Source organism: Tupaia chinensis, unplaced genomic scaffold, assembly GCF_000334495.1.
Source record: "Tupaia chinensis unplaced genomic scaffold, TupChi_1.0 Scaffold000350_1, whole genome shotgun sequence".
In the NCBI taxonomy this organism is placed as follows: domain Eukaryota; kingdom Metazoa; phylum Chordata; class Mammalia; order Scandentia; family Tupaiidae; genus Tupaia; species Tupaia belangeri.
The window spans coordinates 2,845,338-2,868,731 of record NW_006159844.1 but is presented as its reverse complement, the minus strand read 5'-3'; the positions used below and the strand labels follow the sequence as shown (position 1 = coordinate 2,868,731).

Below are 23,394 nucleotides of genomic sequence, written 5' to 3'. Positions count from 1 at the left end.
TATGATGTTAACTATGGGTTTTTCATAGATGGTTTTTACTGTGTTGAGCAATGTCCCTTCTATGCCGATTTTGCTGAGTCTTAAACATGAAGGAATGTATTTTATCAAATGTTTTATTTGCATTAATTAATATGATCATATTTTTTTCTGTTAATATGGTGTATTACATTTATGGTTTTGTGTATGTTGCATCTTTGGATTAAAGCCTATTTGGTCATGATGTATAACCTTTTTTATATGAGCATTTTTGCATCTATATTTATCAGAGATACTGGCCTGCACGTTTCCTTTTTTGTCATGTTCTTATTTGTTTGGGGGATGATGGTAATGGTAGCTTTATGAAATTAATTAGGGAGGGTCCTTCCTTTCAGATCTTTAGCAACAATTTGAGTAGAATGGGGTTAGTTTTTTTTTTTTTTAAGTTTTCTAGGATTTGGAAGTGAAGCCATCAGGACCTGGGTTTTTCTTTGTTGGGAGGTTATTTATTACTGATTCAATCTCATTGCTTGTTATAGGTGTATTCAGACTTTTTATGTCTCCCTGATTCAATCTTGGTTGCATATATTTGTACAGAAGTTTGTCTATCTCATCCAGGTTTTCTTGTTTATTGGTGTAGGGTCACTCAGAATATTCTGTAATGATTTGTTGTATTTCCATTATATCTGCCTGCTTCATTGTGAATTTGAATTATCAAGTTCCTTTCTCTCTTCTCCTTAATTAGTCTTGCTAATGGTGTGTCAATTTTATTTATAAATTCATGTATACCTTTTTAAAGAGCCAGCTTTTGCTTTCATTTATTTTCTGTATAGTTCTTTTATTTTCTATTTTATTTTTGCTTGAATCTTTATTATTTCTTTTTTTACTGACATTTTTGGATTTTAAAAATTTCTTTTCCCCATCTTAGTACTGGATTTATAGATATTTGATGCAACTGGATCAGCTTTGATGTGTCCTAATATGTTTCATCTTCAATTAGGATAAAATGTTTTAATAGATCCAATATAATCTCACTGTAGGAGAACAGTTCACTTTTTAATTTTTATCAGAGAATTTTGTTAGTAGACAAAAACCTTGGTTTCTTGTGTATGCTGGTTTTTTCCTTAAAAAAATTTTCCTCTGTAGAATTTGATGATGGATAGAGTTCCTAAAGATAAAGCCTATAGACACAAATCTGAAAATATTACATTTTAATATTGCTGCTCCAGCACGTGGCCTGGAGGTTAAGGTGCTGGATCCTACATGACCAGCTGTGTGGTTTGTGTCCCAGACCTGGCAGCATGAAAATCACACTGGATGCATGTGTGTGCATGCCCAAGATCTTGAGAAGAGGAAAAGGGATTGCAGTGTGGTCATCTCCCCTGGAAGGTGATTCTACACTTTCCCTCTCTCGCTGTGTCTCTCTCTAGAGCAAATAAATAATAATAGTAATAATAAGTTGCTTTTATGTAAATTGAAGTTAAAAAAATGCTTGCGATCAATTTAATCCTATGCGATTTTATACTTTTCTTAGTTCTTTTTCATTGTGTGATATATTTATGTGTCTTCCCCCAACCCCATAGTGTATTTTATATGATCCGAAAAGAACAGATGCATTATTGAAACGTGGAATATTTTACTATGAAAATGAAAACTGGAGTGCGGCCATACAGGATTTTACAGCATTGTTAAATATAAATCATCAAGATTCACAAGCAAGGTACGAATTATTTTAGATGTAGTTTTTGTAATTACTTTTTTGAAATACATTACTAGGAGAGAAATTTGCTTGAAATATACAGACAGCCCATTAAAAATAATAAATTACTATCAGTGGATGAAGAAATTCCTTATTTCTAACCTAATGATAATGGCAATTTAACTTATTCATAGACACAAATGACAATTTAGAGTCGTTTTGATTTTATTTCCTAAATAATAGTTACATTATCAATTTTTAAAGCATTGGCCATTGCCTGTATTTTCCTCCCTTCAATTTCTTTCTTTATACCTTGTATATTCATTGAGTACAGAGGACTATTCATATAGATTTCTGTAACATCTTGCTGTAAATTATATATTAAACTTTATTTTTCCATCCTTATTAATCATTGTATAGTTCTAATTTTGTTGCTTTTCTTTTAATCTAAGTTTTGTTTTGAAGAGGTTTAAAATGTGTATATAGACATCTTTTTTTTAAATTTCTTTTTTATATAAAAAATTATTTATTCTATGGGTAAGACACTTACAGAGAGAGTCTGTGAAACAGCACCCCTAATAGGGTCTTTTTTTTTTTGGAGAGGTTTTTATTTTTGCTATAGGGCACATGCACTCGCCAGAAAGAGAGAGAGAGAGAGACAGCAAGCAAGAAATCACCCCCCAGGGGGGATGGCCACACCGCAATCCCTTCTCCTTCTTTCTCCTCTCGGGATCTTGGGCACGCACACACATGCGCCCAGCGTGAGTTTAAAGCTACCGGGTCTGGGACTCGAACCACTGTCGACTACATGGGAGTACAGTGACATAGCCATTACGCTAAATGCTGGTCCCCCTAATAGGGTCTTTATGCTACAATCCATTCTCAGCTTCTGCCAGTCCCATGTCATAAGCATATGCATGCCTGGCATACTCAGGAAGGTCTCTATACATGAATTTAAAACTCTCTTATGTGGGTTAGCCATTCAGAGCTTCATGTATTATCACTCTCCTACCTTCCAGCACCATCTTATCTTTTCACTTGCAAATTTTGTTTAATTTTGAAGTATTTATATTAAAATAAAGCATGTATAAAAAACTATAAAAAATAGAAATATACAATTTCAAGACTTAACACAGTGTAAATCCCTTTGTAACATCTGATCAAACATTTCCAGTGCTCTAGAAATCCCCTTGCATTTTTGCTGTCTTAGAAGTTAACCACTGTCATGACTTTTATTTTAGTCACTTCCTTCTAGTTCTTCATAGTTTCATTACATAAGTGTAATTAAATCTAGGGTTTTAGTTTAGTTTTATCTATTTTTTGAACTTCATGTTAATGAATGGTATGATGGTCAATTTTGGGCATCAATTTGCCTGGATTGAAGGATGTCTGGAAGGCTGGTGAAATATTGTTTCTAAGTGTGCTTATGAGAGTGTAGCCAGAAAAATTGGCATTTGAGTTAGCAGACTGAGAGGAAGAACCGTTTCAATGTGGGCCAGCACCATTTAATCAGCTGGGAGCATGGAAGGGACAAACTGAAGGAGTAGGGTGCTGTTTCTTTTTCTTTTCTCCCTCGTCCTCCTGGCATAGGGTGTTGCATGTTTTACACATTCTACCTGTCCCATCCCTGCTTTTCTACTTAGACATTGGCTGTATGTTTCTGCTGGTTTCCGGTCTGTGCACTCATCCAGGCAAACAGATTTCACGTTCTTTAATCTTTGGACTTTGGACTCACACCAGTAGCCAGGGAGAGCATTTAGGCTACAGTCTTCTATGGATATGGATCCCCTTTGGAACTCAGATGGGAACTATACCAGCTTTTCTGCTTCTGGGTCTTCCAGCTGTTTCTTCATCTTGTAGACAGTATATTGTAGTACCTCTCTGCCTTGTGATTAATTCTTATTATAAATCTTTTCTTTTACATATATATTCTATACAAAAATGTGTCATGACTTTCCCAATGACCTAATGATCTTGTTGGTTCTGTTTCTTTGAAGAACCCCAACTAATGGAATCATATGACTGCCTAACACATTGAGTACTCAATGAATAATAAAAATAAATAAATACTGCATTTATTTTATTGACAAATCTTGATAAATGTATGAAATAAAATATTTAATTATAAATGTAATTATATATATAAAATAAAATATACTTTTTAAAGAATTATTTTATTTAATTTTATTCATTGTCATTATCTTATTTTATTTTTTGTTTTCTTTAAGCTGACCAGAGAGAGACAGTGAGAGAGAAGGAAAGTAAGTAAGCAAGCTGCTAGGTCCAGGACTCGAACTGCACTCAGTCATGTGGGAGTCCAGCTGCCTTGACTATCATGTTATATGCCAGCACCCCCACCCCCAGTATACCTTATTTTTAAAAAGTTTGTCATTTTTACATCATGACTAAACTCTTGAGAGGGAAGTAGAACTAATCACAAATTGTTATTCAAAATTAGTTGTTGGGACCAGCAGTTAGCGTAATGGCTATGTCGCTGGACTCCCATGTAGTCAACCGCGGTTTGCGTCCCGGACCCGGTGGCTTAAAACTCACGCCGGGCGCGTGTGCGTGCGTGTCCAAGAACCCAGGAGGAGAATGGAGGAGAAGGGACTGCAGCATGGCCATTGCCCCTGGGGGCTGATTTCTCTATTTCTATCTCTCTGTCTCTCTCTGTCTGTCTGGCGAGCACACGTGCCCTATAGCAAAAACCTTTAAAAAAAAAATTAGTTGTGCAAGCTTATCAAAAAGAAGATATATATTTTACAATACATGCTAAAAAATGATTTTTTTTTAATTTTTAGGACATTACGAGGGAGAGCATATTTTAAACGGCACTTTTATAAACAAGCAACTGAAGACTTTTCTGCTGCAATTCACTTAGATCCTAATAACTGGTTAGCATTTTATTATCGAGCCTGCATATTTAGAAAGAGTAACCCTTTTAGAGCACTTCAGGACTATAGTGTTTCAGGTACTTTGCTTTCAATTGCATATGTAGAAATCTGATTTGAAGTTCAGTAGCATAATTTCGAAGAGCAGAATACTGATGTGGGATCACTAATGTAATATGTATATTATTATATACTATTATGTCATCAGGAAAGACATGACGTATTTTTTTGTTTGTTTGTTTGTTTGTTTTTCTATGTAAAAATGCATGGGACCAGCAGTTAGTGTAATGGCTATGTCGCTGGACTCCCATGGAGTCGACCGCAGTTTGCGTCCTGGACCCGGTGGCTTAAAACTCACGCCGGGCGCGTGTGCGTGCATGCCCAAGATCCCGAGAGGAGAACGGAAGAGAGGGATTGCGGCATGGCCATCCCCCCTGGGGGGTGATTTCTCGCTTTTTGTCTCTCTGTCTCTCTCTGTCTGTCTGGCGAGTGCATGTGTGCTATAGCAAAAACCTCTCCAAAAAAAAAAAAAATGCATCATGATTTTCCTGACGACCCAATAGTATATATACTTACTCATTAAAATTTTCTTATATAGGGGCTAGCAGATGGTATAGTGGTTATGTTACTGGGCTCCAACATGGCCGATCGCAGTTCTAGTCCCAGACCCCGTGGCTTGAAACTCATGCAGGGCAAATGTGCCTGTGTGCCCAAGATCCTGGGAGAATAATGGAAGAGAAGGGACTGTGGTGTGGCCAGGTGATTTCTCTCTTTTTGCCTCTCACTGTCTCTCTCCAGCAAGCACATGTATCCTAAGGCAAAAACCGTAGATACATACTGTATTGTATTATGTATAGTATAGATGATATCGTATGGTTTTGAAAGGAAATAAGGACTCAGTAAGTCAGAGACATACTATGACCTTTAGGGCTGGTTACTGATGAGAATCACACACCTGGAGTACTAAGTGGAAGTTCTTTTTGCCCCTTTCTCTTATTTTGGATGTACATAGTCAAATGGGCTGCCTTAACTCCAAGTTCTTCTTACCTCTTTGCAACTGCCCATCCAAATCATTATGTTAATTTGACCTCTGCCATCTGTCTTGGTCTGGACATGTACCTGAGCCTGTTCCTTGGCCAGTAATTACATCTTCGTGATCCTAACGGGCCATCAAGGGCATTGGTAGCCTTCTGACTGTAGTTAGACTCTAGGTCCACCTTGCCAGTGACTTGTTTTGTGGATGTGGTCATGTGCTTTTGGACCTTAATCTTATTGTCTGTGAAATGAGTGGACTACACCGGATTATCACTGATTTCTCCCTGCTTTAGTGAGTGTTTGAACCGTGATAGCCCTGCTAATAGTTAACAATTACATTTTTTATGTACAGTACTACTTTTTACTCACCAAATAATTATACATATGATTTATTTGTGATGTTAAAAAGTAAGAATAAGCAATAAGAAGGCTATAGACTAAAACATAACTCAGAGATGGTTGTTCAGAACCTGAATAAGATATATATACTTTTATTTTTAAGCCCTCATAAATGATGGCTACGAAAATCTTAGTTGTTTCCTACATCGGGGCATACTCTACACACAACTAAAATTGTGGTTGCTGGCAATCTGTGACTTTGAGACTGTTGTTTCTCTAGAAAGGTACGTTTTCCTTTTTATACTTACGATTTCACTTTTGTATAAAATTAAGGGGAAAAAAAAAGAAAAAAGAACCTTTCTTTTTTCATCGTTGGTAACCTAGTAGAAAGTGAGACAGTTATAAAATCATTCTAAAATTAGAATACAACTTTTTTTTACAGTAAGTTCAGAATATTTTATTGCACTTATACAATTAGAAAAATTTTCCACATCAGCATCATACTATTCTTTCATTAGATTAAAAACATTTTTATCCTTGAAAATTTATAAAAAATAAAAAATTAATTGATGCCTAATAATTGTAAATAATTTACACATTAATACAATGTGTAATGATCAAATTAGAGTTATTAGCATATACATAATCTCAAACATTTGTCATTACTTCGTGTTGAAAACATTTAGCTAACCATCAATATACAATAAATGATCATTAACTGTGGTTACCCTTCTGTAGTATAGAACACTAGAACTTGTTCCTTTAACTATAATTTTATATCCATTGACGAACATTTCTATCCTTACTCTCCCCTGCCCTTCCCAGTCTCTAGAAACCACTACTCTACGCCCTCTTTCTATATAATCATCTCTAGGACACTAATTTCTCACTGTTTTCTTCCTGTTACTCCTGGCCAGCTTAGTGGCCTAAGGCAAAGACTTCTGAATTGAGGAAAATTAACTTTGTGTTTCAAAGTTAAGGAAGAGTTACAGTATTGCTAAGAGGCTAGAAGACTTCAGAAATTCTGTTCCTATCACCAACTTTATTCATGTTAATTCCCTACCAAGGGTTTATAAAGATGTTTATCATTTTAAATAGAGAATAGTTAATTAGTATATTTGCTTTACAAAACATTAAAAATGCCCTAATGTATGTATTTCATTAGATTCATTCATAAGAGGTGAACATCTGGAATAAATAAAAATACCTAACAAGATTTTGCCTTTTTTCCCCTAGAACTTTTACTTTGGCTTATGTAAATATTGGTCTCATATATCTGCTGCATCTGGATAACTACACTGAAGCTGTTCAGTATTTTTCTGAGGTTATTAGAATCAATCCATTACATATTCAAAGCTATATTTGTCGAGCAGAAGCCTATTACAAGGTATTTAAGGCTTGAGAACTTTGTTGTTGTTGTTGTTTTTTAAGTTTTAGTTTTCTGGACACTAGTTCAATATAATTTTAAATATATTAATGCATTTTTTCCTTGGCTAATTGTAAAAGTTAATGTATATATGAGCAATAAATGTTAAGCAATAAATGTTAAGCAGATATAGTTTAAGTATAAGTAGTCCCTTATAAAGTCTATGAGGTGTGCATTTGTTATGTCTTTTAAAAAGACAATACCTTTTTTCTTTATTACAAAAGCAATATATATTTATTGTAACTGATACACGTATGTAAATAAGAATAAATTTAAAATATAATTTCATTCTCTAGAGATACCTACAATTAACATTTGGAATCTATTAGTTCAATGTTTTGTGTATACATGTGTATTTGTCTGAGTATCTGTGTGTTTTCAAAGAATGGGATTCATACACAGAATGAGATCTTAACCATTCATACTTTTCTTGAAACTTTGCTTAATTTTAACAAGTTATCTAAATGAAAAATTAAATTGAACATATCTTCAACAAATTCAAACAATACAGTAAATCATAAAAATGTTCCCTAACCCCAACTAAATCTGAACTTCCAGAAATGACCCCTGTTAACTCTCGTCTCTATCCTCAAAATAGATAACCCTTTCCATCACTTCATGACTAGTCGCCCTGTCCGAGACACTGTCATTTCTCATAAGGATTATTATTATTTTTTTAAAAATAATTATTGATTTACTTTTATTTATTGTTGTTATTAATGTTTTTAAACTTGTTAAAGGGTACATGCACATACCAGAGAGAGACAGGGAGGGAGACAGAGAGAAAGAGAGAGAGATGCAAAGTGAGAAAGCAAGCTGCCAGGACCAGGACTCAAACCATGGTCTGCGTGTGGGAGTCCAACACTTAGCCACCACACCACCTGTTGGTCCCTCTCATCAGGATTATTGTAATAGCCTCCTGATCTTCTTGCTTCTGTTCTTTACCACTTTGGAGGAATTTTTCAACACAGCAGCCAAAGTGATTTTGCCAAAACATAAGTCAGATTATTTCACTTCTTTGCTTTTTAAAACCTGTCAATAGCTTCCTTTTGTTGTGGTTAGAACAAAAGCCAAATCCTAAAAAGCCAAAGACTTGGAAGAGCCCACAGGAGCTGGTCTTCTTTACTTTTCCATGCTCATTTCCTGTAAGTCCTCTAGCCATGTGGCTTCAGTCAAGATAGGCTAGGTTGGGGACCAGTAGTTAGTGTAATGGCTATGTCGCTGAACTCCCATGTAGTCGACCGCAGTTCAAGTCCCAGACCCGGTGGCTTAATGCCGGGCATGTGTGTATGCGTGCCCAAGATCCCGAGAGGAGGATGGAGGAGAAGGGATTGCGGTGTGGTCATTCCCCCTGGGGGGTGATTTCTCACTTTCTGTCTCTTTGTCTCTCTGTTTTTCTGGCGAGCGCATGCGCCCTGTAACAAAAACCTCTCAAAAAGAAAAAAAAATGATAGGCTAGGTTATGCTGAGATTAAAAACCACCCTCAGCATCACCATATGAACATACAAAGGTGTGGTTCTTGCTTATACGACATGTCCATTGAGGGTGTCCTGGACACTGTCTATATCTCAGGACTCAGTGTGGCTACAATCCCCTTCAAAGTCCTTACCTTTCCAATGAGGGGGGTAGAAGACTCAGAATGGGTTCAGTGTTGACCTCAGGGAAAGTTTGCTCTTGACCTACACTGGGGGAAGCCTAGACACAGTTATTTTTTCTTTAAGTAATTATTTATTTAATTTTATTTATTATTATTTTTAAATTTGACCAGAGAGAGGAAAAGTGAGAAGGCAAGCTGCCAGGTCTGGGGCTCAAACCGCAGTTGGCAACGTGGGAGTCTAGTGTCTTAACCACCAGGCCAACTGCCAGCCCAGGCATAGATACACTTTTAACGTGTGGTTCTTTGGTTTAAGTCGACCCTGTTGATAAAGCCGAGACCATCTGAAGGAGTCGAATTTCTCCTGAGCACACACAGGAACCAGGAGACAGCAGGACAGTAGAGTGTAACGACACGTGTTCAATGACTCTTTCTTCTGAGAGGTCAAAATCTCTATACAGTATTCACACCATGGGATATTATAGAGTCAGTACAAAGAAAAATATAACTATGCCAGCTGACTTGAAGGGACTTCCATGAGATATTCTCAAGTGAGAAAAGGAAGATTGAGAAGAGTGTATGCTGTATGCTATATGATTTCATGTGAATAAAACCATTATAAATCAACCCTTGCGTATGTATGTAGATGAATATATACTGTTACTGTTACTGGTTCAGCCTCCAGGGTGAATCTAATCTAAGACTGCCTGTAGAAGTTCAATACCTAGGAAACTTGTGGAGATCAGAGAGTGAGCCTCTATCTGTCCCAAACCAGGGTCTCCTCAATGCATAGATATGTACAATGGTAGAACAGGTACCTTGACGTGGACATACCATTAGAGGACTCATTTATTATATCAGCTTGAGCAGGGTCAGCTTAAGGAGCAGTAGGCCTGATGTTCACCAGAAATTCTCCAATTTGTTTAATAAATCTCAAACTTCCTCCTTTTGGCTTTCTTCTTTTGATGCCATTCACACAGTTTCCTTCAGTTTGTACCATTTCTTCAGGTACTGCCTCCTTCCAAGCACAAATTAGTTCTTCACGTTCTCTTCTTTGCATTATCACATCATTATAATAAGAAGAGTGGTTGATTACTCCAGGTTAATTTTATTGGTGTGTGTATAGTACTTCTGTAATTTATCCAGTAGTAGTTGACTTTTGTCCCAAAATTTGTACAAATTCAGATTGTGTTTCTGTGATCAATACTTAGGAAAGATTCAATGTTTGTCATTATATGTATATTGATGTCACATATATCTCATTTGTTTATACTTCTTGTATTTTGTTTGTTCATTCATTTTCTTAATTTTGGTGCAAGCCTATTTTTCTTCCCTTTTATTGAAGTGACATTGACTTTTACTTTTTATTTTACTGTCTTTTGCATGCTAATTATTTTTATTTATTTATTTATTTTTTGGAGAGGTTTTTGCTATAGGGCACGTGCGCTCGCCAGACAGACAGAGACAGAGAGACAGAAAGCGAGAAATCACCCCCCAGGGGGGATGGTCACGCAGCAATCCCTTCTCCTCCATTCTCCTCTTGGGATCTTGGGTACGCACGCACATGCGCCTGGCGTAAGTTCAAGCCACCCGGTCTGGGACTCGAACCGTGGTCGACTACGTGGGAGTCCAGCGACACAGCCATTACGCCAACTGCTGGTCCCATGCATGCTAATTATTGACATAGGTGAAGTTGAGTGAAAAGATCATCATACTTAAGGGAGAAAAATTGAAAAGCTAAAACAAAAAGAGAAAAGCACACATACTAGAAAGTATGATATAATCACATTTATGTAAAATTATATATATATGTTGGTGGGTATAATTATTTTTCAAAATTAAAGGTAAATAATTAAAAAACAGTAGACTACATCATATATATATATATATATATATATATATATATATATATATATATATATATATATATATATATTGTCTATGAGGCGAAGTCCCTGCAAAATGTCTATAGTAAATGGTGGAATAAATATCATAAAGAAAGTGATTGGTATTATCAGTAGCTAAGTGTCTGTTTGTTACTTAACAGCTGCATAAATGGAAAAAGGCAGTGAATGAGTTATCTCAGGCTATCCACCTTCAGCCAGATGGAATCCAATTATATATCATGAGGTACGGGCATAGAAGCTTCATTCTTTTTGGGATAACTACATCTGAGCAATCTGTGGGGACCTTCAGTTCTCTCTTCATCGTTCCAGCCTTCTTGTTTTACAATGAATTTTCTGGCAAGAGTTATCTTCCAACCAACCAGATGTGGTTATTGCTTTTGTTATATTTTAAGATAATTTATCGCGTAACATAAAAAGATATTTCCCTTTGTCCTACCTTTGCATCAAAACACAACTACTTGGTGGTTAAGTTCTTTGAGAGTTATCTTGATTACTAGTTATAGACTTACATGTATCTCCTGAGAATGAGGTAACATTTCAAACAGGTGCTTTTTAAATGTTTTATTTATATATTTTTTCCAAGAGAGAATTAAGCAGACGTCTTTGACAGGGTCACCATGCTGCAGTCTTTCTGTTCCAGACTCTAGGCCAGTCAAGATCACAGGTGCACGGAGATACAAACCCAGGCCTTCCAGGCAGTTCCTGCATCCCAGAACTGAGCCATACTGCCTGTGCCCCATAGTCAGTCCAGACAGTTGTTTTTAATTGTGTTCATAGAGATATTAAACATAAACCTTAGCTGATTCAAAGGGACCCTTTTCAAGTTATGAGTTACCACTACCAAAAATATGAGTTTTGAGAATTTATAGATGAGGGAAAATGGAATGGAACAAAGCATTCTGAGGAGGACTTGCTTTGTCTTTTATTTCTTGGGCCACATTTTAGCAATTTATGTAAATACTTCCCCCTTTTATTTCCCTTGAACTTTATCTTTTAATAATTTCTCAGCAACAAAGTATGGTATAATTTTATTTTGTTAATTTTTAAGATAATTATTTATTTAACATTTTTGTTTATTATTCTTCTTCAATTTAGTGAGAGAGACAGAGAGGAAGAGGGAGAATGAGAAAGCAAGCCACCAGGTCCAGGACCTGAACCATGGTCAGCTATGTGGGAGTCCAGTGCTTCAACCACCATGCCACCTGCATGCCCCAGTACTGTATAATTTTAAACAAAGATAATCATAAAAAGGGATTTTAATATTATTTGTCTTCAGCATCACACTTTCTAAATTGTTTTAATCCTATCTCTATGATCATTGATCTATTTATTCTATATAAAATGTTTTTACTTTTTTACATTTTTAATGCATACATATATAAATATGAGTGGATGTACTATAATTGTAAAATTTTAAGTAACTGGTTATAAGAAATTTTATTTAAACAATTATTTTTAACTGCTTAGAATTAAAAAGCTATTATTTCTTCCAGAGGACAATATCTTCTTATGATGAAATGTTATGATCTTGCAAAATTCACTATTTATCAAGTAGCAGAAATGAACAAAGGTAAATATAATTAGTGCACAATTATAATTGTTTAACTTAAGAAATACTTCCTTACATTTTTAAACTATTCGTAGTAGCTATATATAGGTGGCATTTGAAAGTTAAAGTTACAATACATTTGAAACATTTTCAGTTTAACGTGTACACATCAAATGGTAAAATGATTCATAAATAACCTAGTGAATTTTGTAAAAAATTATTGTAGGAAATATCAGCATTACAATTATAATTTTTTTGTTTGTAGTTGTCATGTCTTACTATTTGCTGGTAGTAAATAGATCACAGTATAATATTGATTTAATTCATATTATAAAGAAAAATTATTAAATTTCTTGGCTTTCTTAAAGTAGTTGTATTCTAAATCTTTGATATTTGGCAAATGTGTTGATAACTCTGCTTTCCTCTTAGGTCTCATTGAATTAACTCCTATACAGCAAGCACTCATTTATTCATTTTGTGAAAACCATGACAAGGCCATTGAAGTCTTGGATGGGATCTCAAGCAGTAGACCTGATATAACCATGTATGCTCTATTAGCAAAAGCCCATCTGAAGGCCAAGAGAACAAAGGTGAAAAGTTCTCTGAGTAATGTTTACTAAACCTATTAATGACATTGATATATTGTACACTAGTATGATGATTTAAATACTTTTTTTTTACAAAACTATATTGTACTATTTACTTATTATTCACTTATTTGTTCTTTTAATTAACATTTGGGTCCTTTTTTCTCTTAATAATAATAGAGTTTCTTTAAAAATTTTTTTCATATTTTTTGTTAAAGTGTGGAGTAGTTTTCCCAGATTTATTTCTAGGAGTGGAACTGCTTGTATGTAGAAAGAATGAGAGAGTTTAACTTTCAAGAAAATGACACATTATTTTATAGGGTGGTACCAGTTTGTTCCTCCATCTACAGGGTATGAGTGTTTTTGATCTGTATCATCTTCAGCAATTGGTATGGATGTACTTTATTTCTGCCACTTTGGTGGATAAAAACTGGTATCTCATTGTGATCTTAATTCACCTTTTCTCTGAGCATGGGGCCGAGCATCTTTTTACGTTTATCAGGTCATATTTCTTGTTTTGTCAATGAAATGCTCTTGATATTTTCATTAATGACTTCCTTGTTGCAAATGCAATGCATCATTGTCTACTTTTCACCACATAAGAAATTGTCAATCTCTTCATCTTTTTAGGAATACTTTCTATTTCTCTCCACTGCTGTGTCCCTGTGCTCTAGTATAAACTGGACATCACCTTTGGCTGCCCTCTTTTACTCTATCCCTTGGTTCTACTTTCTAAGTCTCTCTCAAATTTACTTCTTTTCCCTCTTTCTATGGTCATGGTCCTGGTTCAGAATGTGCATGCGTGCGTGCATGTGTGTGTGTGTGTGTGTGTGTGTGTGTGTGTGTAACTTTGCTTGAATAATAACAACAGCTTCACACCCTTCCAAGCTTTTATGCATGTGGCAGTAACAGCACTGCTTTGCCTTATCTGCAAGTCCCTCCTCATCTCCCTGAGAAGACTTCATAGAGTAGAGAAGGAGAGATGGGGAAAGCAGGAGGATGTGAAGATGTGTTCATTTTTTATTTCAGTGGCATTGAAAGCATTAGCAAACTAGACCGAAGTCTTGATAAAATCAAGGAGACAGGGAAGGGGCAGAAATCCAAAGGAGGAAGGAAATAACAGATTGTACTCAGGTGGGGTAAAAGGAGGGTGGGGTTAAGGACATAGCTTGAGGACTTATCTTTGAAAAGGCAAAAAAGGGAAGCCATTCAAAGACAGGAGAGAAACAAATGAAAATGGATGATGAGACATAAAACTGAGGACCATTGAGAAGATAATCCAATTTTTCTATGATGAGGTCATCTGCTGTAAGGACAGAATAATAAATGTTGAGGTGAGTTGTAAACATGTGGAGTTAATATTAAAGGGCAGCACTAAAAAACACTGTGCAGCCCCAAGTTAAATCTCGCTGTTTCTTTAGCTATTTAATATAATTTAAGAAAATGAAATTGTTACTGAAACAACCTAGATGTGGGACCAAGAAGGACACTGAGCATATCTGAGTTAAATCTCATCTTTTCTTTAGCAATTTAATGCAATTTAAGAAATAAGATTGTTACTGAACCAACCTAGATGGAGCAAGAGGAATCAGTCACTTCCTGCAATAAAAGCCAATCTCTGACCATGAGGTTTGTCAAAGAGGAAAGTTTTATTATGGGTGATGCGAACTGCGAGACAAAGAGCTAGACTGCTCTAAAACATTGCCTCTTCAGCGACGTTCAAGAGTGGGCTTTTATAGGGCAATGATTCCTGCTCAAGTCTTCAATTGGATCCTTTTATGCAAATAGAGGATTTGAAACATGGGCAGTTCTGAGTGGTTAATTCAGGGAGCACTCCCATTGGTCCATTAAGCTTTCTATTGCAAATAGAAGATTGAAGCTGGTACTGTTCTTACTGATCACACTGTTGCAGCCAGCATTTTCACTTCCTCCCCCCAGCGGGAGTCCACTTTAGGTCCCTTGGCCTTGGCCCTCTCAGCACACTAGTCCTCTAAGCACATTTATGAAACAGCATTTAGTACTAGGTTGTACTTATTTGGGCAAGTTCTGGCCCATTACAAGATAATGAATAACACATGTTTATATATATTTATATATATAGTGATTATATATAGTGATTTTATAGTTCATTATTAACTGGCATTTCAACTTGACAAATTTATATCTTTTCACTGAGTTTTTTTTTTAAACTATCTTGACTAAATCATTCAAGGGGTCATTTTTGATGGTAGTTTATTTTCTGGTGCCAATAGAACTTCATTAAGAGTGTGACAGGACAAAATAAATGTTGATTAAAATTATGTCAGTATTATCAGAGGTGATCTTTTACTGCCTGGTAGCTCCTTAATATTTCGTTCAGGAACATTACTTGAAAATTGACAATAAACTAGTCCATAAGTTTAGGTCCAATTTAAGACTAGAAGAAAATTTGGAAATAATATGGGGCTGGTGGGGGCATAGTCATAAAATGTGATACTCTGCAATGCAGATGCACATGGGAAGATTGTGAGAAACATCCCTGAGTATGCCAGGTACGTGTGTATCATGATCCAGATTGGCTGAAGGTGGGGGTGAATCATGGCTTGGGACCCTGTTGAGACCCTGTCTCTTTCACTCATAGAATACATTATTTTTTTAAAAAAGAAAATTTAGAAATTACAGTTCCACAAATTCATGCGGGCAAACCTGTTTAACTACTGGTTTATAGGCTAGGTCCCTAAGTGGGATTTGCTGTGATGATGATCCTGAACTGGGTCCTCTTATGCTCCTGACAAGAAGTGTGTTCCCGAGTGAAATGAGAGAAGAGCTGAGTGCTATGGGTTCCTTTTAATACTTACATGTAATGCTACATAAATATTAGAAAGAAGCATCCCTACTTCTCTCACACTTTTTTCTTCCCAAATTGTTATAGGAAGCTATGAAAATGTTTAAGAAGGCATTGGAAGTCTTTTCTCTTTCGGATAAAGGACCAAATGCTGTAGCCACTTCAGCAGACTGTCTGTATAACTTGGGTCTTTGTTACTTGGAGGAAGGCAACTTACAAATGGTATTTTGGGTATTTAGAAGCTCAGGTTATTTCTGCTTTTAGAAACTGATTGCATTCAGTTTTATTTCTGAAGGCTGTCTCCTGCCTTGACTAGTTTTGATGAGTTCAAAACTTCTATAAGACTTGGCTCATATTAGTTTAGAGCCTGAATTATCTATGACATTGTTTTATATGTTTAATACATTTTATTTGATGCTTGCTTGTCAATAATATTCAAAAGACTAGTGTGTGTTTCCTACCAAATACTAAATATAACTATAGGAAATTATTATAGAAAAATAATTTTATCATATTGGTATGAATTTGCATATTAAATTATAGTTACTACATACTGAATACTTCAATGTAATGTAGACTAAATGAAAAATGATGAGGACAGTGTTTGGCTTCTCTCATTGACAATTAGACTATTCAAATTAGATTGAAACCTGTTAAGACAGACAGACTCAGGCCAGTAGGTGGTGTGTTGGTTAAAATGCTGAATCCCACAGGGTCAACTCTGCAGTTTGAGTCCCAGACTAGGTGGCTTGTAAAACATTGCAGGCATGTATGCATGTGTGCTCAAAATCCCAGAAAGAGACTGGTAGAGAAGGGACTGCAGCATGACCATCCCTTCCTGGGGAGTGATTTCTCAGTTTCCTTCTCTGTCTATCTCTCGTTCTCTCTCCGGTAAGCACACATGCCTTATGACAAAAATCTAAAAAGCAGAGAGAGAAAAGAAAGGGACAGATTCATTAAAACCAGAACATTCTTTTTTTTTTTTTTTTGAGAGATTTTTGCTGTAGGGCATATGAGCTCACCAGAGAGACAGACATATTTTTTCCATATTTCTAGTCCTTTTGGACAGCCAGAGCAAATTCAACTTTGTTTTACAATATTGGGAAAATTTTAGAGTTCTATTATCTGAAATTTTATAACTATTTATATTATGTGGTTCTTGGGCCCTCAGGGGAAATAGAAGTGCTGGTTATGATTTCTCTGAAGAAACAAAATCTGAAGAATAATGATTAAAGTTGTGCTTTCCATAACATTATAAATCTAATGACATAAATTATTGTAGACATTAGTCTGGGAATAAGGCCTTTAATAATAATAATAAGCCTGACTTATTTCTAAATATTCCTTTTAGTTGCTCCAGAAATTTCGTTGAATAAATTTCTTTAAAATGATCAAAGAATAGAGTGAAACTTTCCAACAATTGTTATATATTGTAACTTACTAACATTTTCAAATAATATCTTTTATCACTAAGTGGTTTTCATTTTAGCAATGTGCTCTTTCAGGCTTTTGAGTTTTTTACAAAAGCTGTGAAAACAAATCCTGATTTTGCAGAAGGCTTTTATCAACGAGGGCTCTGCAAAATAAAACTCCAAAAGGATAACTCAATCCTGGATTTTAATCGTGCAATTACCATCAATCCAAAACATTATCAGGTATTTAAATAAATGTTGTCAGTGATTTAAAGTGAGTTAATTCTTATAAAACGATTGCATCTTTTACATGCCATTTTATTAATTAGCAGTAATCAGTTACTTATACCTAGCTTTTTTTTTAAAGACTTATTTTATTTAACTTTATTTATTTATTTATTTTAATTTGATGAGAGAGAAAGAGAGAAGGGGGGAGAGAGAGAGAAAATGAGAAAGCAAGTCACCAGGTCCGGGACTTGAACCGTGGTTAGCCATGTGGGACTCCAGTGCCCTTAACCATTATGCCACCTGCTGGCCCCAACTTATACCTATCTTTCTATGACCTGTATTTTGATAATCCAGAAATCTGCATTTCTTATTTAACTAAAAATATTATTTCCATCAAAGATGTTCTGTATGTAAAAGAATTTGTAAACCAGAATGTTTATAAATATTGTTAACATTAACATAGATATTAATACCTTTAATTATACACTATGTGATTAACATTTTAAACTATCATATTGATTCCTGCATTTTAATAGCCTATAAAAACAACACAAAATTTAATAGGTGAGGCCTGATTTAAAAATTTTGTGAAATTTCAATATGAATTAACTAGTAGATGATTTTAAGGAATCACTGTTAATTTTCTTAGTATATAATGGTAGTGTGGTTACATAGGTAATGCCTTTTTTTAAAGGAGATACATACTGGAAGACTTCATTAAAGTATTATGATGTCCTCAACTTCTTTTTGACTAATTCAGAAAATAATGGATAAAACAATTATGGCGAAATGTGAATAATTATTAATCCAAGTGATCGCTATATGGGTGATCTTTATAGTATTATTTTCAATGATTCTGTTTGTTCAGAATTTTCCTTAATAATTTTTCTAAAGCATCCATTCCCGTTTTTCTTCTCTCTTTCTGAGAATAGGCATATTTAAGTCGAGTAGCCTTCTACGGTTCAAAAGGCAGATATTCCAAAGCTATTTTGAATTGTAACGAGGCTATCAGAATTTGTCCGGAGAGTGTGCGGGCCTATCTCTACAGAGGAGTTCTGAAATACTACAACAAGGTAGGACCCTAAAATGAGTGAATTCTCTGAATGCCAAATGGGGACTCCCACTTCCTTTTCTTCTCTGTGGGTGGAGAATCACTGTAGCATGAAGGACAGAACTGTATAGAGCACTTCGCGCTTTCACAGTGCATCAAAAGGAATTTTGGTTCATAGATGTTTTACCCCACAATGTGGCAATATTTATTTTTGACATCTACCCATAAATATTATTATTTATTTTTATTAATAAAATAATATACATTTATTAGACTATTTGGAAAATACAGAAAGAAATAAAGGGTTATTATCCCACTATCAAATGATAATTTCTTTTTTTTTTTTTTTTGAGAGGTTTTTGCTATAGGGCGCATGTGCTCACCAGATAGAGACAGAGAGACAGAAAGCGAGAAATCATCCCCCAGGGTGGATGGCCACGCCGCAATCCCTTCTCCTCCATTCTCCTCTCGGGATCTTGGGCACGCATGCACACGCGCCCGGCGTGAGTTATAAGACACTGGGTCCAGAACGCGAACTGTGGTCGACCACATGGAAGTCCAGCGCCATAGCCACTACGCTAACCGCTGGTCCCTCAAATGATAATTTCTGAGAGCATTTGGTATATTTGCTTTAATTTTGTATTTTTCTGATAATGTAAATATATATTTTTCAAAACAGTATTATGCTACTTATGTAATTTGTGTTGTGTCTTATACTTAATCTTTGAAGGTGCTATTTTTCTGAGTGTATGATATTCTGCCATATTTTATTTTTAACCACATCATTGTTAAATATTTGGGTTGTTTTTCATTTTCAATTTTTTAAAGTATTATTTAAGTTAGTGTAATTATTATTATATTTTTTCAATTCACCAGAGAGAGAAAGAGAGAAAGTGAGAAAGCAAGCTTACAATCCTGGGACTCAAACCACAGTCAACCATGTGGGAGTCCAGTGCCTTAACCACTATGCCACCTGCTGGTTCCCATTTTTTACTTTTAAAAAATGTTTTATTTACTTATGAGAGAGAGACAGAGTGAGATCGATGTTTGACAGAGTCTTGATGTGTCTCAGTCCTCCTGCCTCAGCTTTCCCAATAGCTAGGACAATAAGTATGCCTGTTTACATTGGGTCAGAACTGAGCCCTGGTCTCCCGAAAGACCTCAGCCTTGAAATAGCATCTGTAGCAGTGAACAACACCACAGCTGGGCTTACTACTTTTAAATGATGCAGTCTGCATCCAGCAAGTTGTGCGGTGGTTAAAGTACTGGACTCCAGTATGACCTCAGTTTGAATCCCACACCTGGCAGCTTAAAGATCACACAAGGTGTGTGTGCATGCATGCCCAATAGCCCAGGAAGAGAACAGAAAAGAAAGGATTGCAGCATGGCCATTCCCTTTAGGGGATGATTTCTTACTTTCCTTTTCACTATCTCCCTCTGTCATTCTCTGGCAAGAGTATGTGGCCTATGCAAAATCCTAATGAACAAATAAATGATGCAGTTATGTATAACTAATAACAAAATTATTGCTTGAGTTTATGATTGATTTTTAAATAGAAATTGTTAGGTTAAAGTGTATGAACAGCGTGGTTGATAGCTGATAGTACATGGAATACTTTGTCTCTCCCTACTATTCTCTTCTGACCTTTCTTTGTAGCTATCTCATATGAAATATTTTGCAAATAATTCCTTACTTAAAGCAAAAATAAGACCTTGTATTATGTATTAACTCCATGAAAATTACCATTATAGAAATGGATGATATAAAGTATTAGAGAAGAATCTAGGAGGAAGTAAGAGAAAAAGTTAGTAGAAAACATCATGGTTGTGTGGTATTACAGTCTGAGTAACAGGTAGTGTTATATAGCAGTCTGAGTGGCAGAACAAGCCAACTGGTGAACATTTGCTGATGAATATGGGTTACTTTTCTTTATATAAAATTATACCCATAATTCATTTTCTCCTCACCATATAGCATCATAGGTAATAACTGTGTAAATTAAAGTTGTTGATGTGTTTAATTTTATTTATAGAAAAACTATAATTTCTTCTAGAAGTTTCCTTTTTTCTTTTGAGAGGTTTTTGGTATAGGATGTGTGCACTCATCAGAAAGACAGAGACAGAGAGACAGAAAGCAAGAAATCAACCCCCCAAGTGGATGGCCATGCCACACAATTCTCCTCTGTTCTCTTGGGATCTTGAGCACACAGGCACATGTGTCTGGTATGAATTTAACCCACTGGGTCTGGGCTCAAACTGCACTAAACTACATGGGAGTCCAGTGACATAGCCATTACACCATCTGCTGGTCCCTAGAAAAGCTTCTTTTTTTTTTTTTGGAGAGATTTTCACTGTAGGGCCCGTGCGCTCGCCAGACAGAGAGAGACATAGAGACAGAAAGCGAGAAATCACCCCCCAGGGAGGATGGTCACGCCGCAATCTCTTCTCCTCCATTCTCCTCTCGGGATCTTGGGCACGCACGCACACGTGCCTGACGTGAGTTTTAAGCCACCGGGTCCGGGACACGAACCGCGGTCGACTACGTGGGAGCCCAGCGACATAGCCATTACGCTAACTGCTGGTTCCCTAGAAAAGCTTCTTAAATAACTCTATGAGAGATAAGCTTAGGGAGCAGCAGGTGGCATGGTAGTTAAGGTGCTAGACATTCCCACATGGCCAACCATAGTTTGAGTCCCAGAACTGATGGCTTGCTTTCTCACTTTCTCTCTCTCTCCCTCTCTCTCTCTCTCTCTCTCTCTCTCTCTCTGGTCAAATTAAAATGAATGAATGACCAAAATAAATAAATAAATAATTCTTTAAAAAAAAAAAAAGAAAGATAAGCTTGATTGTTTCAATTTCACAGATGAGACATTGGATGTTTGAAAATGTTCCAAAACTCTGATAGGGTGAAGAATTTCTTTCACAACTAAGTTTTATTTTATTGTATTTTACTCTTCTTATCTATTTATTTACCCTTCTTCCCCCTTTTTTTTGTAGGCTTATAAATTAGCGATTACAGATTTAAACATAGCTGTCAACATGGACAAAAATAATTATGTAGCCTTTTATAACAGAGCATTATGTTACACCAAGATAAAGGAATTTCAGATGGTAAGATTGCTATTTTAGTAGACAACACGTTTACAACATTCAGTAAAACCTGTATTCAATAGCTTATTGAATTCAATAAGTAATCAATAAATGACATCTAATAAGTAACACGTTAAAGTATTTATAAACCTGCTTAAAGTGCATGCAATTTTCTTATTAATTTTGCTATAATTTTGAAAAATAATTCAACTGGAAATATATACAAAAAAACTTTAGAAACAGAGGAACCATTTCAAAGAATATTTAATTTTTTGTTGGTGCTCACCAAATTTTTTTATAACTTTTGTATTAAGTCAAATGAAAATCAATTTCGAAATGCTTAAATGAGTATTCAAAGGCATGAAAAATGAAAATACATAGTTTTGAGTATGTTTCCTTTTAAAAAATAATTATTTATTAATTTTATTTATTCATTCATTTATTTTAATTTGACCAGAGAGAGACAGAGAGAGAGAGAAGAAAGGGAAAGTGAGAAAGCAAGCCACCAGGTCTGGGACGTGGTCAGCCATGTGGGAGTGTCCAGTGCCTTAACCACTATGCCACCTGCTGGCCCCAAGTATGTTTTTATTGATACACTATATACATTGTAGTATTTTGAAGCACTGGCCACAGCAATATTGTTGCTTCAAAATTTCAACATTAGCTGGAGCTGTTCATGATCATATTTTTTCCCGTGGTTCTTAGACGACTGTACAGCAAAGCGTTTGGAGTGGTGGTTTCCAGCTCCAGGGACCAGTGAGCAAGATTTGCTTCGTTATTTTGAAGGCCTAACTGTTGCTCTAGCACACTGTTTTCTCTATTTGTCTTGATCCAGTGTCTACCTGTGCAAACACTTGCTTATGTTTTCTGATCTTCCTCCCTCCCTCCTCTTGTTAGCTGGGTCATTTTTCAAGAAGGATTCTTCAGTGGGGAGCAGCTGGTTTGTGGTCTCTTACTATTTTGTCCCATCTGCTTGCTTTTCTTATTCGATTATCCACTTGTCTCCTCATCTTTTCTGCTCACTTCTGTGGCAAATGAAGCATTCCCCTGGAGAACTACATCACATTCTCTTTGTTCTTTGTGGATGAACTTCCAATCTTTGTAAACCTTGTCTAAGTCCATTTAAAACATATAGAAATCTGGAAATGGATAAGCATTGGAAGGAAAGAAATTGAGAAACACGTTTCTGCCTGAGAGGATGCAAAATTCCTACCAAACTGTCAGCTCCCTCCAGAAATGTTGACAAATTAATAATTTTTAACAAGGGAGTTGTTAAGACTCTAGGAGTTAATTAAAACATTATTTATCAGAGTAACCTGCACAGCAGGTATCTTTGATGAATTCCTCTCCACCCTCCATCCCTGCCAGAGAGGTAACCCTGAAAGCCAAAAACAATGGAGTGGGTGGGCTTTGTTTGGACTTTGTTAGGACAGATATTACAGGAGCTAATGCTCTGTTAATAAAGTGCAGAACTACCTAAGTAAAGTCAAACCTGATTAGAATAATGAAATCTTGGTGATTTTAGAGTTTCGGGTACCCTAAGGCATTTTATCCAGTCCACTCATTTTACAGATGAGGAAATAGAAGTAGGGAGAGGTTAGAAAACTCAGCCAAGTCACACAGGGAGTTAGAGACCTGTATTGCTGTTCACAGGTTTGTTTGCTTTTGGGTTAACAGTCTTTAGGTGGCTTTGTAAAACCATCTAACCTCCAGCATGTGGACGGATGTGGATGTCGTTTAACAGTGTCACCTCTGCCTTTTTTGTCTACCTCCACCTGTTTCTCA

The 23,394-nt window shown here is 35.8% G+C and overlaps 1 protein-coding gene across 1 annotated transcript in view; it reads left to right on the top strand.

The window, feature by feature from the left end:
• TTC6 (tetratricopeptide repeat domain 6) overlaps positions 1-23,394 on the top strand; it is a 210,944-nt gene that overhangs the window by 154,708 nt on the left and 32,842 nt on the right. The window contains exons 17-27 of the mRNA XM_006152364.3: positions 1,560-1,696; positions 4,477-4,646; positions 6,104-6,224; positions 7,177-7,327; positions 11,009-11,091; positions 12,362-12,438; positions 12,847-13,007; positions 15,916-16,050; positions 17,334-17,483; positions 18,401-18,541; positions 21,517-21,630. Coding sequence (XP_006152426.2) covers positions 1,560-1,696; positions 4,477-4,646; positions 6,104-6,224; positions 7,177-7,327; positions 11,009-11,091; positions 12,362-12,438; positions 12,847-13,007; positions 15,916-16,050; positions 17,334-17,483; positions 18,401-18,541; positions 21,517-21,630 — 1,440 coding nt within the window. The remainder of the gene's footprint in view (positions 1-1,559; positions 1,697-4,476; positions 4,647-6,103; positions 6,225-7,176; positions 7,328-11,008; positions 11,092-12,361; positions 12,439-12,846; positions 13,008-15,915; positions 16,051-17,333; positions 17,484-18,400; positions 18,542-21,516; positions 21,631-23,394) is intronic.